Source organism: Lichenostomus cassidix, chromosome 23, assembly GCF_008360975.1.
Source record: "Lichenostomus cassidix isolate B80296 chromosome 23, HeHo_3.0, whole genome shotgun sequence".
Lineage (NCBI taxonomy): Eukaryota > Metazoa > Chordata > Aves > Passeriformes > Meliphagidae > Lichenostomus > Lichenostomus cassidix.
The window spans coordinates 3,654,066-3,667,884 of NC_139503.1; the positions used below are offsets into that span (position 1 = coordinate 3,654,066).

Sequence of the window (13,819 nt, forward strand, 5' to 3'; positions counted from 1 at the left end):
TAAATGGGCACTACATAAACTGCCTCCTATGGGAAACCTGGAGGTTCTAAGTAAAACCTGATGTTTCCATTTCATTATAATGCATTTGCTCTGAGATGAATTCCAACCCATCCCCTGTTTAATATCAGCTGAAGGTGTGCAGTGGGTTTGTGTTGCTATTTATGAAATTCATGTTGCTGGGCTTAATCTGTTTCAGATCACCCAGCTGTCTGTGTTGGGTATCAGCTAGACCCAAAATGAGGATGTTCTTTTGCCATAGTCACTGGCATCACCAACATCCAGGAAAGATAAGGGGCAAAGCTCCTTCTGTGGCCACAGACCATCTGAATGTAGATATGAGGCTCCTTAGTGAACCTCAGGATACCTTCTGGGATGCTTTGTTTAAGGCCAAATCTGTCCATACTGGTCCCTACTCTAGAAAGGAATCTGAAATGCAGAATCAGTTTCCATGTGTCAGAGCAGCTTTGCTCCCACACTCCCAAGGAACAGACTGGCATGTGCCAGGCTGGAATACTCAGGGTCTTCAGGCTTCCTTGTGTGCCCCCTGTATGCCTCTGGCCTCAAACTGCTCTGTGTGCACAGCTTGGACCTTGACACGCTTCAGCAGAGAAAATGTTTACAGGTAAATGATGATTTCTCATCCATTCGGTGTCGGCGTTGTTTTGGGGACTCAGCCTGGTTCATGCAAAGTTCTGTTTATTGAACAGAAACATCATGGTTTTATACAAAGTATAACTTTAGCCGTTACAAGAACTGGGTCTTAATGGGTTACTAATGACCTTCATCACTCCCAATCACCCCTGTTAATCACCTATCAATACTATCAGTCTCTGCCCTTGCTAGGGGCGGCTCAGCTTAACTTCCCATTAACTGTCTCCCATTAACTAATATCTAAAGGTCTCGATAGCTGCAGCTTTCTGTCAGCTTCCACCCAAACTCCCACAACTCGGCACACTCCCATCACAGCATCCCTTTAACGCCAAACTCATGGAGCACAAAATCCACCCAGAGGTGAGCAAAGTGTCACAGGTAGGAGCATCTGTGTTTGATTCAAACAGATGTAAAGCATGTGCTGAGCCATCCCTTGAGTCCAGGGCTTATGTTCCACCCCTCTGTCATGTCCTGGTGCTGCATCACCCAGGCATTTCTGAGCAGTGAGATAATCTCTGCCCTCTGGGAGCTGCTCTGCTGGTATCTCTTGTGACAGGAGAGGGGAAGCAGAGCACTGCTTCCTGCCCTGCTCATCTTTGCAGAGAGCCCTGTTCTGACTCAGCCTCGATAGGGAATGAAAATCCCTCAGACAACCTCGAAAGATTCAGAAATCATGCTCAGGGATGCACCATTGGTTTGTGTCACGGCTGGGGAGTGAAGAGAAGGTATTACCTGAAGTTGTACAGTCATGAAGAACTGGATGAGAGGAATTACACATTGCAGGTGGATTTCTCTGCTCTCCACTTTTCCACGGCTACTAAAAAAACACCACAGAGAGTAAATGATGGAAACCACAGCGCTATTAGCTGAACTCCCCGGCCTCAAAGCTGGGTCATTTGGGAAGATCTGGACAGGACCAGCTCCATGTGCAGGGCTGGGGTGCAGGATGGCAGCCTGCAGGGACCCTGCTGCTCGTTGACTCACAGGCTGGCTGCCTTCTGAACCCTAGTGAGAACCTGAGTTTAGCTCATAGCAAATGCCTTTTGGGGATGGAAATAAATAAAACAAAAAAAAAAGAGAGACTGACCCATTTGAGTTCCATCTGTTGGGGTTTATAACTGTTCTCCTTATAATTGCCAACAGACAATGTGAATTGCAATTAGCTAATTGCTTGCTAACTTTCCGTTCTAATAATAGTCATGTTCCAGAGTTATACAAGTTTGGAGGCTGCTGCTGTTCCCTTGCAATTGGCAATAATAAATAATATCATATTCCCTCAGCTCTGCCATTTCTTCCAAGTTTCATCCCCATGCAAATTGCTCCAGCATGTCCTAATCCCTGACGGGATGGCAGAGGCATCAACAGCATTTATTTGTAGTTCCCTGCCCTGGGAGGGTTCAGCACATGCACGAGGATGTGGCACCAGGAAGCTGTGACTCCTGGGTGCCACTTGTCCCTGCTGCAGGGCCAGGCCCAGGAGATGCCTCTCATCATGGCAGGGTGGCAGGACCAGTGTCTGCATCCCTTGGAAATCCAGTCCTGCAAATCCACGTGTGCTTGGTTAGAGCTTTTTGGAGGTTTTGGGTTTTGTTTGGATTTCTGCTTTCCCTTCGCAGGATCGGATGTGGCCCTGGCCCCTGCAGTGACATGTTATATTACCAGTAGCTTCAATAATGTCAGCACAGCCCCAGACTGGAGCGTTCAGGAGCTCAGCCTCTCCAGCAGCAGAACAAGCTGTGCAGTGTCACCACTGCAGCAATAAGGGGGGCTAGACCCCTGTGGGGCTCTCAGGGAGAGCAGGGGTCAGGTTAGGCACAGAGCCCCAGCATCCACAGGATGGGGAGCATGGAGAGCTCCCTTCCACACAAGTGAATTTTCGGCACCCCTCTCTGGGCTGTCTGACCTCCAGCTCATTACTGCCACGCAGATGCAGCTAATTGAGAGGCAGAGCAACAGCCTGATCCAGCAGAGTCAAGGCCAATGAAATGAGCAACATCATTCCCTGGCGCATGAGGAACTACTGAACACGGAGCTGCCAGCAGGCTGACATCTCCAGAGCTCACAGGCTAATCTCATTAAACCCGACCAAAAAGCCTTTTGGAGCTGGGGGAGCCGTGTCCAGCAAAAGCTGGGCTGGATTATTCACCTCTGGGGTTTTTCCACATGCTTGGCTCCCTGTCTTCCCACACCTTAGGCAGGGGGTGAGGGACCCCAGCTGGCAGGCATGACGTGGCACAGGATGGGGAGCATCTGCCCAAAGCCTGCTGTGCCAGGGCTCAGCCCACGTGAGCTCTTGGCTCCCCAGATGGGGCTCACCAGGTTATTTCAGGTTCCTCATGAGCAGAACTTTCTGTCGCTGCCTCAGGTGCCCCCAGCTCCTGCTTCCAGCTGCAGGCTTCTTGGTTCCAGAGCTGCTTCAGGCTTCTTCTCCTCTGGGAACAGCTATACCAACTTCTCATCCCTAACTTCTCCCCTCTCCTGCTCCTGCAATCTGACTGACAATAGATTTATGAAGTTTAAAAACACTCCTTGTGCAAGCCATGCTTGTCTTCCCACTTGCACAAGCTGCTCTCACCCACTTCTCAGGGCTTTGGGCAGAGCTACCAGAACTGTACCATCAAAGGGAGTTCTTTGATGAAAATAAAACACAAAGCCACAAGAGCTCTCCCTCACAGCAACTGAAGATTGCTGTCCTCTCCCCATGGCTCAGGTGCACAGGGCAGGAGGAGGTGGCTCTTGCTCAGACCAAGTATTGGGACACAAGGAGCTGAAGGAATCCAGCCAAAGGAACAGCTTTGCTCACTTCTGCTTTGGCTTCCTCTGTGAATGTTTTCTCTGAGCACTGCTTGATGGGTTTCAGACTGAGGCAACGTTGGGGAACGAAAGGGAGAAGGCTGTGACACGTTGTATGATGTGCCAAGGACCAGCGGTGACACACAGCAGCTGGCAGGACCCTGGTGTGCACCTCACCTGCACTGCCCCACAGGACCTGCCACCCTCTCCCTGGCTGTCCCAGCACAGTCACAGCTGCCCAGAGAGGCTGAGGTCTCCCAACCTCAGGGGAGCAGAGCAAAGGTCCTGTGGGGCTGAGGTTGGTCCCTGGCTGACAAGTGGCCATGGATTACACACAAAAACGCTCTAAAGCTGACAGCACCAAATGCTTCTTCTCCACCTAGCACAGTTGTTTGGGATTCAGTTAGGAACAAAACTGCATCTTTTAGGTTTTAATAAAGCTCTTGGCGAACGGTTCAAAACACCAGGAGAGAAGCTGGAGAGAGAGGCTGAATTTATGGGAGCAGGAGGAGATGGTTTGCTTTCTTAGGAATTGGAAAAGATTAATAGTGTGCAAAGGCTGTTGGATTCATTCCTCACATAGCAGAATGGTTAGGAGACTCACTGGCCTGACCTTCTTCATTCTGCCTTCCCCAAGCAGCCTAGAGACTGCCTGAGCTGTGGAGAAAAGGACTAGGGAGAACAGCGTCAATAAATTAAATAGATGCTTAATATTTCTCTATGTTCTGATGTGGTGGGAGTACAGGGCAACAAGGCAGGTTCATCCTTCCAGCACACACCCTCTCCTGGACCCCAGGGTGCAAACAGCACAGAACCATTCCATAGCCAGGATCTGAAAGCCAGGGAAGGTCCTTTCTCTCTCCCACCATTTTGCAATCACTGTGTACCATGCAAGGTAAATCCTGAAGCAAGTGAAAATTCAAGAGAAAAGACAGGAATTTCCCAAGTTCCGGTGAACAGCCTGAAGTTTCTTTGCAACAGGCAAACCTGTTGCAAGTCTCACTGCACACAGAGTGCAGGGCAAGGATGAAAAGCCACTAGACACACGTGGGGAGCCACAAGATGTGACTTCCAGATAAGCCAAAGTCTGTGCTGGAGAGGCAGACTGGATCAGGCATTGCTTCAATCCTACTGATGCCTGGTGATTTTTGTCTTTTTATACCCTTTTATATATTTTTATACCCTTTCCCTCTCCCTGTACCCTTCACAAACACTCCTTGTACCTTAGCCCCACATTTATAACTCTTGTAGTCTGATATTTAGCTTATTTTGGGTGTTTTGCAGGGCGGGAAGAGCAAATATTCATAACTATCTCAGAACTAGAGGCTCCAAACTTGGACAGAACCTTCTCTCTGGAACATAGTTTTGTAAACTAGGCTGTAATCTGATTTGGGGAGTTGTAATTAGAATAGAGGGACAATTACTTAATTTATTAAGCTTCTTATTGGGGGATTTTAGGTAGATATGCTAATTTGTAAGGTCCTGTGAGGCTGCAGCAGCTCCACACCCCCAACAGCCAGGACAGGACACAGCTCACCCAGACAGCAAGTGGAGCCACTGATCATGTGCCCTGCCTGAAGAAGAGTCATCTCCCCAAAAACAAAGTGAAGCTGGAAGCTAGATGGGATGGGCAGAGCCACTTGCTTTCCATTCTTGCTCCCAGTCAGAGGAACACTGGACAGATCTCATTTCTCCATGCTGCTGGAGCTGGGAAAGTCCAAGCCAACAACCTGACACTTGGCTGGGTATAAGTGCAGCATGGAGTGTTTTCAAGACTCCATAGTCAGCCCCAGAACTGTCAGCTATGGAAAATAAACATCTGTGCTATTTATGGGTATCTGTTGTGCTCTGATTCAGGGGTGGAAGGCTGTGGTGGTGCCTAAAACATTTCACTGGGAGGCAGCAGCAGCTCTTGGGAAGCCACGATCAGTCTAAATTTTCAAATAATACTGGGAAATACGTTTGCTCTTCCAGAGAATGAATGAAGAACTGGAGCAAAACTGCTAAACATAAAAGTTCCTGGACATCTGGAAAGAATTAGTCAGGAAGATGCTTGGGACAGGGAGTTCAGGCAAGTTCAAGAGACACCTACTGCAGATCTGTGTCCACAGGAGGAGGGAGGAGGAGGGAAAGGGTTGGGGGGAAAAGCAGGAAGGGAGGATTGAAATAAAACCTCTGCAGGACGGGCAGTGAGAGCAGTACAGGCTCTGTCCACATGCAGTTCAGGCAGCCCTAGAGGGTCTGTGGGGTGTAGGGAGTCAGGCCACAGTGGCAAAGAGCTCAGCAGGTAACTGCTGCTGCCTCTCCTTGCAAGGACAGACAAGAGTTCTGTGCTGAGCATGTTCCACATGGGAAAGCTAATTGCTGCTGCAGGCCAGATGTGTCCCCACTCACCACACCCCCATTGGAGCAGCAGGCTCTGCCCCACCAACAGGGCAAAAGCTGTGACAAAGTCACAACTACTAGAGAAACACTGAGAGCTTGGAGTGGGGAACAGGGCAAAACGGCCAGCTAAAGGTGAGTGGAGAATGTTTGCTGTATTTTGGAGCAGATAAGTAGTCAGGCAGCCCCTCAGCAAAGTCACAAAGGAGTCCTGCTTCAGGCCAAGATTAAAGTCTCAAAGAACAACCATAGGGACTTGTGAAACCCATGCTTGGTTTATTAAATGAATCACAAAGCTTTTTATCACATATTTCTGCCTCCAAGTAATTTTACACTTCAGTTCAGGTGCCAAATCCTTTGTCTTTTCCATAACTGTGGATTCTTGTAATACACTCAGTTTTGGCATCTGTTTCAAATCCATGAGCTTGCACTGAAGCACAGATTTTGGGTTTCTTTTGGTGTTACCAACAGCAGGTCCCCATTTCTGAGCAGAACTGCAAAGGCCCTGCTGCACCAGAAGTCAACGCTCACCCTTGTGGGAGGAAACAAAACTAGATACAAGTCAGATGCTCCTTATAATGTTTGAGGGCATTTGAATTTAGTAACTGAACTTTGCTTGTGTTTCACTGTAAGTGAAGAATAACTGTTTTCCAATGGAGTTAGCAGGAAGTAAAGCTGAAAATCAAAGCATGAGCTTTGTGTTTCCTGACAATTTTCCTTTAACAAGGTAGCTCCAGCTGCTAACTGCATTTTATTGCATTCCTCAAAGACAGATCTCCATGTGAGAATACGTTAAGAGCTCTACTCCAAAAATAAAGGTACTTGGATTTATTTTTATGGTTACATATATTTTACCAGTTGGCCTCATAGCCCTTAGTGCTGCCTTACCCACAGCACCACTAAAGTATGGCACAGGCTGGAGTCCCCAACACCATTTTTGGGGGCTGATCCCAATTAGAGCACTCTGATGCAGACTCACTCACACCCTGCAGAACCCTGCAAATGCCACTGATGACCATCAACCAGGAGCAGCACAGAGCAATTAATCACACCAAAACTTCAATGAGCATCTCCTTCAGCCCATTTCTGTCAGTCAGAGCCAGGGCACAGCCACTTTCAATGCAGAAAGCTCCCTCAGCACTTTTAGCAGGGCTGTTGCTAGCCCAAAGACAAGACATCAAGGGCCAAACATCTGGGAGACACAGAAGGGTCACTACTGAACTGTGCTGAACATCTTCCAGAATTTAAACCCAGTTGTTCATTGTGCAGCTGGCCTGAAGAGAGGCTGACAGAAGAGGGTGTTGAAGGGTTGTATAGTGTGCACACATGTAAAGACAATTCTGCATCCCAGCACACCGTGATCTACTGGTTTGTGGTGATACATCAAGGCCACCCAGCACCAGGAGTAGGACAGTGATTTTCTTTGCAGTTAGAACTGGCTGTGAAGCCTTACCTCATGAAGCCTCTATCCCCAATGGGAGCACTGGCAGCCCCAGCCCTGAGCCAGCACCCTCCTGCCCCAGGCACCCCCCAGCACCCCGATCTGCTCACACACCCCCATCTGCTCCCTGCTGCAGCTCTCTGCAGGTCATGCAGTGCCCTCAGGTGGCCGCAGGGACACCAAGGTTGGGGACACAGGAACATGAGCACAAACACACCCACAACGCATCCAATGCAATTCTTTATTGGCTTTCTCCGGGAAGATGCAGCTCCTTACCAAATGTGTTATTTAGAGACAAACATCCCACTGCTTCCCGAGGACGTTCAGAGGATCAGTGCCACGGCCAACAAAAGGTGTCCCTGACCTGTCAGCAGCTGCTGCCACCAGTGATGTTTTAAGACTGATTTCAGTGGGCTCTGGCAGAGGTATCAAAGCAGTGTAGTGTAACACCCTTGAAAACTTCCCCATGTCAGAACTCAGGCATCCGTGCACCTCTGTAATTACATTTTCAAGCCAGATTTGCTCCCTCCTCCTCCCTGCCCAGATGGGATGAATGCAAACACACTGAGGACATGAGGTGGTCACTGATTGTAAACCCTAATCTGACTCCTTCTCTTTATTTGAAAGGACAGAGCCCAGATATCTTTCATGACATCAGCCTGAAGGACTCTGTTACACACACATCTGCAGGCACCTCGTGTAAGTAAGTATCAACATTTTTTCCATGATACAAAACATCCATGGCAGGAGAAGGAAAGGACAAGTTCCACACCTGGAGGCGACTCCCTTCTATCCTCCTGGCTTTTTCAGCTCAGCCTCTTCTTCTGACACCAAAGCCATTTCCACTTGAAAATGGCACAGTCCAAGCATTTTCTGCTGAGGCCAAGAATCAACTCATTCAGCTTCCAAAAAGCACCAGCAGAGCTCCCTCAATTCCTCACCCCTTGCAGCATCTCAGAACACACCAGCAGCTGGTCAGTGCCAGTCCCTGCTGCCCTGTCAGGAGCCAGGTGAGCAGCTCAGCTCCCGATGGTTCTCCACGAACAGTGAGACCTTCAGCAGTGTATCTGAATCAGAGGGAAAACAACAACCCTGTCAGCTTAATGCACTTTACCTGTATTCTGTACTTCCAAAAACTTACCTTGTTTTGAAAGGCAATTAAAAAAAAGTGGGGGTAAAACTGACTGAGCAGTGAAACACATCACTGAGCCCTTGCTACCCTGTGAGGGAGGATGTTGTTTCCAGCTGTGCCCAGGTGTGATGGCGAGTACTTTCAACTGAAGCTGACCAAGATCTCAGGCTAAAGATCATATGAGTGGGGTCACCCACTGCTGCTGAGACCAGCACAGCCAGCCAGGTCAGTGTGCTGTCCCCAGGGGACATCAGTATGGAGCCCCAGAAAGACCCCTCGGCTCTGTGCACACAGAACTACCTTGAACGATGTCTTCTTTGTAGCGCTCCAAAATCCTTTCCCAGGACTGCGGGAGTGCTTCCATGTCTGCCAGGTTGTCACAGCTGAGCCGCTGCAGGAGCAGTTTGCTGTCTAAGTACCTTGGTGGCCGGTAAGGACAACAACGAGCGAACGGTACCCCCAGCGCCGCCCGGAGACCCCCAGAGCTGCCCTGAGACCCCCCAGCGCTGCAATGAGACCCCCCAGCGCCGCCCTGAGACCCCCAGCAGGATACAGGTGCCGGTAGTAGCGCTCCACGTCCTGCAGCCCCTCCAAGCAGTCGGCCAGCGAGGGGCAGCGCGGGCCGCGCCGCAGAGCTCCCTGCAGCCCCAGCTCGGCCGCCCGCTCCTCGTACAGCCGCAGCACGGCGGCCGCTGCAGCTCCCGCGGCGTCCCGCGCGGCCCGGAGCTCCTCCCTGCCGGGACAGCGCCGTCAGCCGGGCCCTCACCCCCTGCCCGCCCGGCCCCGGCCCCGGCTGCCTCCTCACCGCCGCCCGCCGAGCTGCTCCAGCAGCGCCTCGGCCGCGCCGCGCTGCTTCCGCCACAGCCGCGCCCGCAGCTCCGGGAAGGCGCCGAGCGGCGCCGCTTCCCAGGGCAGCCGCCGCACCGCCCGCATCTGCGCCGCCAGCGCGGCCAGCGAGCCCAGCAGCGGGGCCCAGGCGGCCAGAGCGACCCTCGCCGCCGCCTCCGCCCGCGCCGCCGCCTCCGCCCAGCCCCGCAGCGCCGCCGCCAGCGCCGCCATGCCCGCCATCCCCCGCGGTTACGTCATCGCCGGGTTGGTACGTCATCGCCCCGCAACGGCGTCATGGCTCCGCGCGGCGCGGCGATTGGCCGGCTGGCGGCGGCGGTTGGTTCGAACGCGCGGCCCGCCCTGGCTGCCCTCAGTCCGCACTCCTCATAGAGCACAGAGCACAGAGCTCACAGCGGCATGGCTCCCGGCAGGAAGAAGGGCTCCGGCTCCAGCCCCCGCCGCAGGAAGATGTCCGCCTTCCTCAAGGATTACGACCGCGAAGGTAGGAGCGGCAGAGGGAAAGGAGAGCGGAGCGGGAGAGGGGAGGGAGCGGCGGCAGGCTAACGTTCCCGCGTGTCCCCGCAGTGAACCGGCGGCTGGAGCGGATGCGGCAGGACGGGGAGCGCCTGGTGAAGGAGCTGGAGAACCTGTACGACATGGCGATCCTGCGGCTGCCCATGGAGATCCGCCAGATGAACTGGCTCGAGTTCTTCGGTGCGGAGCGGGCCGGGAGGCGCTGGGCTGGGCTGGGCTGGGGGAGCGAGTTCCCCTTGGATAATAAACCCCAGCGGGAATAAGGGAGCGGCTGGAATTTACTGAGCTTGGAATCCCCAGGGAAGCATGCCATGGGCTGTCCGGGGTGCTGCTCCTGTTCTCTGAGCCTGGAAACTGGTTTGTGCAGGGTTTTGCACCCCAGTGGTGACAGCCCTGCTGTGCTGGGCGAGCTGTCCGGGACATGTACTGATCTGTCTGAAATATTTCCTCTCCAGGTAAAAAAGGAACTGAAAAGACGCTGGAGGAGGTGGCTATGGTAGGTTTCCAGCACAAACATAAAGCTCTCTAGAGCCATCACACACTGCAGCTCAAACAATATGCTGGAGTGTTACAAGAGAAATACATCAATATTTTCACAGATGCTTCTTTAAAACTTAACAGTAAGAGATGCCCGTTGTATCAGATATGAGATTTGCGTTCTCCTTCTGCTCCGTGTGCTCGATTTCACTCCCAAATCCTTGAGAGCACATGCACTCTGCAGAAAATGAAAACATCTCCAAACTGGTTGAGCAGCAGGGCACAGGCAAGGCACAGCTGCTAACCAGGCAGAGTCCTGAGGATGTGCAGAGCTGGTGTGCTGTCATCCCCAGAATAACATGAATAAACCCAGTTTGAGTACAACGGCAAATGTGGAGCTGATCTGGCTGCAAAACAATTGGGAATTTTCTCTGCAACTTTGACTTGCAAGAACTCTGTGCTGCCAACAATCCTAATGGTGCCACAACTGTTCTTCATTTTAGGCAGACTTGGGAATAGCAGAAATAGACAAGATGACGGCCAAAATTATCAACACCCCGTTTGAAATCGTCAAGAAAGGTTAGTTTAAGCATTGTGATGTGATTGGTGAGGTGGAAGCATGTTGTGGTTACTTGATGTGAATAATAATTCAGTTCTTGCTCACATCTCTCAGTATATTTAAACCTGGAAAATAATCTTACCTTCATCCCTAGTACCTGCAGTACCTCTAATTAATTTTATTAAAACACTCAAAATAATTCAAGGTAGTGTTCTGTAAACCATTAGGATTGCATTGGAATTTGGATTTCAGAAGCAAATTGTTGCCAAAACCACTTGTAGTTGTTTGCTGCTTGCCTCCCCTGCTAATTAATAATTTAAAGTTATTATTTACTTAGATAACACTTTCTCTTTCTAGGGGAGAAATCCAAAAGGAGTGTTGAAGGCATTGAGGAAGCAGAGCCTCCATCACTTCCTCTGCCAAAGAAATCCAGAGTTGACAGCCAGTGTCCTCCAGAGCCAGAGGCTGAGAATGTTAATCCAAGATCTGCCAAGGTGAGTAGCTGTTCTCTGGGATTACTTTATTTTCAGGATATAAGTTTCTGACTGAGCTGATGACTAGGGCTGTCCAGGATGCTCTGAGGAGGATTTCAAACAGCTTCTCAGAGAATTTTAGTGATGGGGGAAGGTCATGAAGGCTTGAATGGTGTTTGTCCTGGGCTCTTGTGCCATGAAAAGGGGCTGAGCCAAACATTTGGTGTGGAAGCATCAGTTTGTGTGGACTCAGCTGTCCCACAAGAGGGAAATAACTGATCTAGTGAGTTCTGATCTGTGTTCAGGTGAAGGCATCCACCAAAAAGCCACCCGTGGCCAGAAGACCTCCCTCAGCGAGAGTGAAGCGCTTGAGCAAGAGGTAATGGGGATGTCTCTGTCTCACCTCCAGAAATGGAGAATGAGAGTGTAAATATCTTTTTTTATGGGATGGATTTTGGTTCAGTAGTGGGAGGAGGGAGAGTTGTGCCATGCTGTAGGAAAAAAATTGATGTGAATGAAAGATGGACAACTGTGTCTCCTGTGAGGACCATCTGTCCCCATTTTTTGGTGTCACTGGTTAGTAATAACCCCTGAGTTTAATGGTGATCACCTTCTTCAAGCCTTTGACAAGTGCTTGTACATTTGTTAAAGGTCATCCTGTGAGCAGATGTTTATTCCCCTTTAACAGATCAAGCAAAACCAGCTTTGTCACTCCAGCTTGTGGCAGAAGGGTTGATAGCTCTGCTCGGGGAGGCACCTCCATGGTTACACCCAGATTCGATTCCAGGTTTGTATTCTGTTCGATTTCTCTCTTAATTTGTTAACAGAGCAAATAAACATATTTCCCTTCTATCTCTGTGATCATCTGCTTTATGCCATCTGTTTGCAACACAATCATTAGTGGCTCTTTGAACCTGAAATGAAATACAACTAGAACTGCCTCGAGCAAATACTACTCATTCTCACCTCGTTGTTTCAGGGTGTTCAAGACTCCAGGTTTGCGCACTCCTGCCCTCAACGAGCGCGTTTACACCGTCTCTGCCAACGGCAGCCCCCTCGCTGACACTGGGGATGCTGTCCTCACCCTGCCCCTCGGAGGAGGAGAGGTAATTCCCAACCATCCACCTGCACAGCCGGGCTGGAGGGGTGTGCAGGCAAAGCTGAAGCCTCAAACGTCTTGGTGCCTCAGCAGCTTCAGTTCATCTGCTCTTGTCTCTTGAGCTGTGCCACTGCAGTTTATCAGGGGATTGATTGAGCTTTAAAAGAACCTTAAGATTCTTAGGCAGAAGTGGGAGCTGCTCAAGCTGGTTGAAACAGAATAGAAGGATGTTTTTACATTCAAGTAACACTTAAAGTAGCACTAGTGCCAGTAATGCATTAATGCACCACAGGAAAAATGTGACATGAGCTTCTGCTCCAGCTGAATGTAGTTCTCTGCCTGTCTATTATGCTTAGATCTTAATTTCTTTTATTTTGTAATTTAATTTTTTCAATACCTCCAGCTGCTGCAGGTGACTAAACAGAAAACCTGAGATTGAGTTTGTTTCCACAGAGCATACGTTTGACAGCAAAGGATTTGACGAAGAAGAATTTTCTTCAGCTGAACCCCAAGGCCCGAGGGCTCATGAAGAAGTTGTCAGTAAGTCTGGGTGTTTTTGTAAGGCAGGGCTGTCCCTCTGTCAGCAGTCAGGGGACTGCAATAGAAACTCCTTATTTCCCCCTGGCCCTTTGTCTTGAATTTTGGCTCATGTCAGAGGTGAAGAAGCAGCATAGAGCAGGGGAGGAGAGGCAGGAGCTTTACGTCACATCTGGCTGAATACACAGTGGGGAAAAGAGCTGTTGTCAGTGCCGTGAAACACAGGGAAAGTTGTCCTTTAGGCTGGAGCTGCAGGTGGTTGTGGGCTGTACCAGTGTCTCTGAGTACTGATGGATTTCTCTTTCCTTCCAGGTTTGTCTTGCACAGGCTTGCAATGAGACAAAAAACCCGTAGATGGAAGTCAGTGAGCAATGACATCCCTCTGTAAATACATTTTACATTTTGAACTGCTGCCTTCATTTAGTTTTTGTTCTAACTTGTATTTTCCTTCCATTGATTTGCAGAATGGAAGCTAAGCACTAGTTTTTCTACCTGTAATATGTAATGGGATCAAAATAAATTGATTTTTTTTAATTTGGGGAGAAAAACGAGTCCTTTTTTTAATTTCCTTTAATGTTGAAACCATGACACAGCTCTCTTGGGCTAGCAGATTAGCAAGTGGGAAGAAAGGCTGTAAATTGGCATGTTAAGAGCCATGTTCAGAGTAAAGAACTCTGCTTCTCTAACTTTCTCTAGAATTCTCTTTTCCTAAAAATAAGCCTGTTTCTTGTCCTTAATTGAAGCCACTTTATGGGGCTATCAACAAGGATATTGAGATTTTGGAACCGTTTTTAAAATTTTTTAAATTTAAAATGTAAAAATTCAAATTTAAAATTTGGAAGATTTTAACTTTTGGCAATGCCAGGCCTGCAGCATGGTTAAAAGGGAAGCAGACAAACTGCAATCAGAGCTC

General features: G+C 49.7%; 2 protein-coding genes across 2 annotated transcripts; one reads left to right on the plus strand and one right to left on the minus strand.

The window, feature by feature from the left end:
• Positions 1–7,494: 7,494 nt before the first annotated feature.
• On the minus strand, positions 7,495–9,474 carry AIRIM (AFG2 interacting ribosome maturation factor). Its single transcript, XM_085081136.1, has 4 exons — positions 9,205–9,474; positions 8,953–9,132; positions 8,700–8,818; positions 7,495–8,334 (listed from the first exon to the last, which is right to left on the minus strand). The coding sequence occupies exons 1-4, from the start codon at positions 9,465–9,467 to the stop codon at positions 8,267–8,269; spliced, it is 630 nt and encodes a 209-aa protein (XP_084937262.1). The 5' UTR covers positions 9,468–9,474; the 3' UTR covers positions 7,495–8,266.
• Positions 9,475–9,555: 81 nt separating this feature from the next.
• Positions 9,556–13,440, plus strand: CDCA8 (cell division cycle associated 8). Its single transcript, XM_085081135.1, has 10 exons — positions 9,556–9,729; positions 9,813–9,941; positions 10,217–10,257; positions 10,742–10,817; positions 11,155–11,291; positions 11,576–11,649; positions 11,959–12,057; positions 12,250–12,376; positions 12,823–12,909; positions 13,219–13,440. Exons 1-10 carry the CDS (start codon positions 9,645–9,647, stop codon positions 13,258–13,260), a joined length of 897 nt encoding a protein of 298 aa, XP_084937261.1. The 5' UTR covers positions 9,556–9,644; the 3' UTR covers positions 13,261–13,440.
• The last annotated feature ends 379 nt before the right edge of the window (positions 13,441–13,819 follow it).

Coding starts and splice junctions, on each gene's coding strand:
- AIRIM (XM_085081136.1), bottom strand. CDS start 9,467: ATGGCGGGCATGGCGGCGCTGGCGGCGGCGCTGCGGGGCTGGGCGGAG. Junction 8,819..8,952: donor GAGCGCTACTACCGGCACCT/GTATCCTGCTGG, acceptor CCGGCCACCAAG/GTACTTAGACAGCAAACTGC. Junction 8,335..8,699: donor CAAAGAAGACATCGTTCAAG/GTAGTTCTGTGT, acceptor CCTCTGATTCAG/ATACACTGCTGAAGGTCTCA.
- CDCA8 (XM_085081135.1), top strand. CDS start 9,645: ATGGCTCCCGGCAGGAAGAAGGGCTCCGGCTCCAGCCCCCGCCGCAGG. Junction 9,730..9,812: donor CAAGGATTACGACCGCGAAG/GTAGGAGCGGCA, acceptor GTGTCCCCGCAG/TGAACCGGCGGCTGGAGCGG. Junction 10,258..10,741: donor CGCTGGAGGAGGTGGCTATG/GTAGGTTTCCAG, acceptor TCTTCATTTTAG/GCAGACTTGGGAATAGCAGA.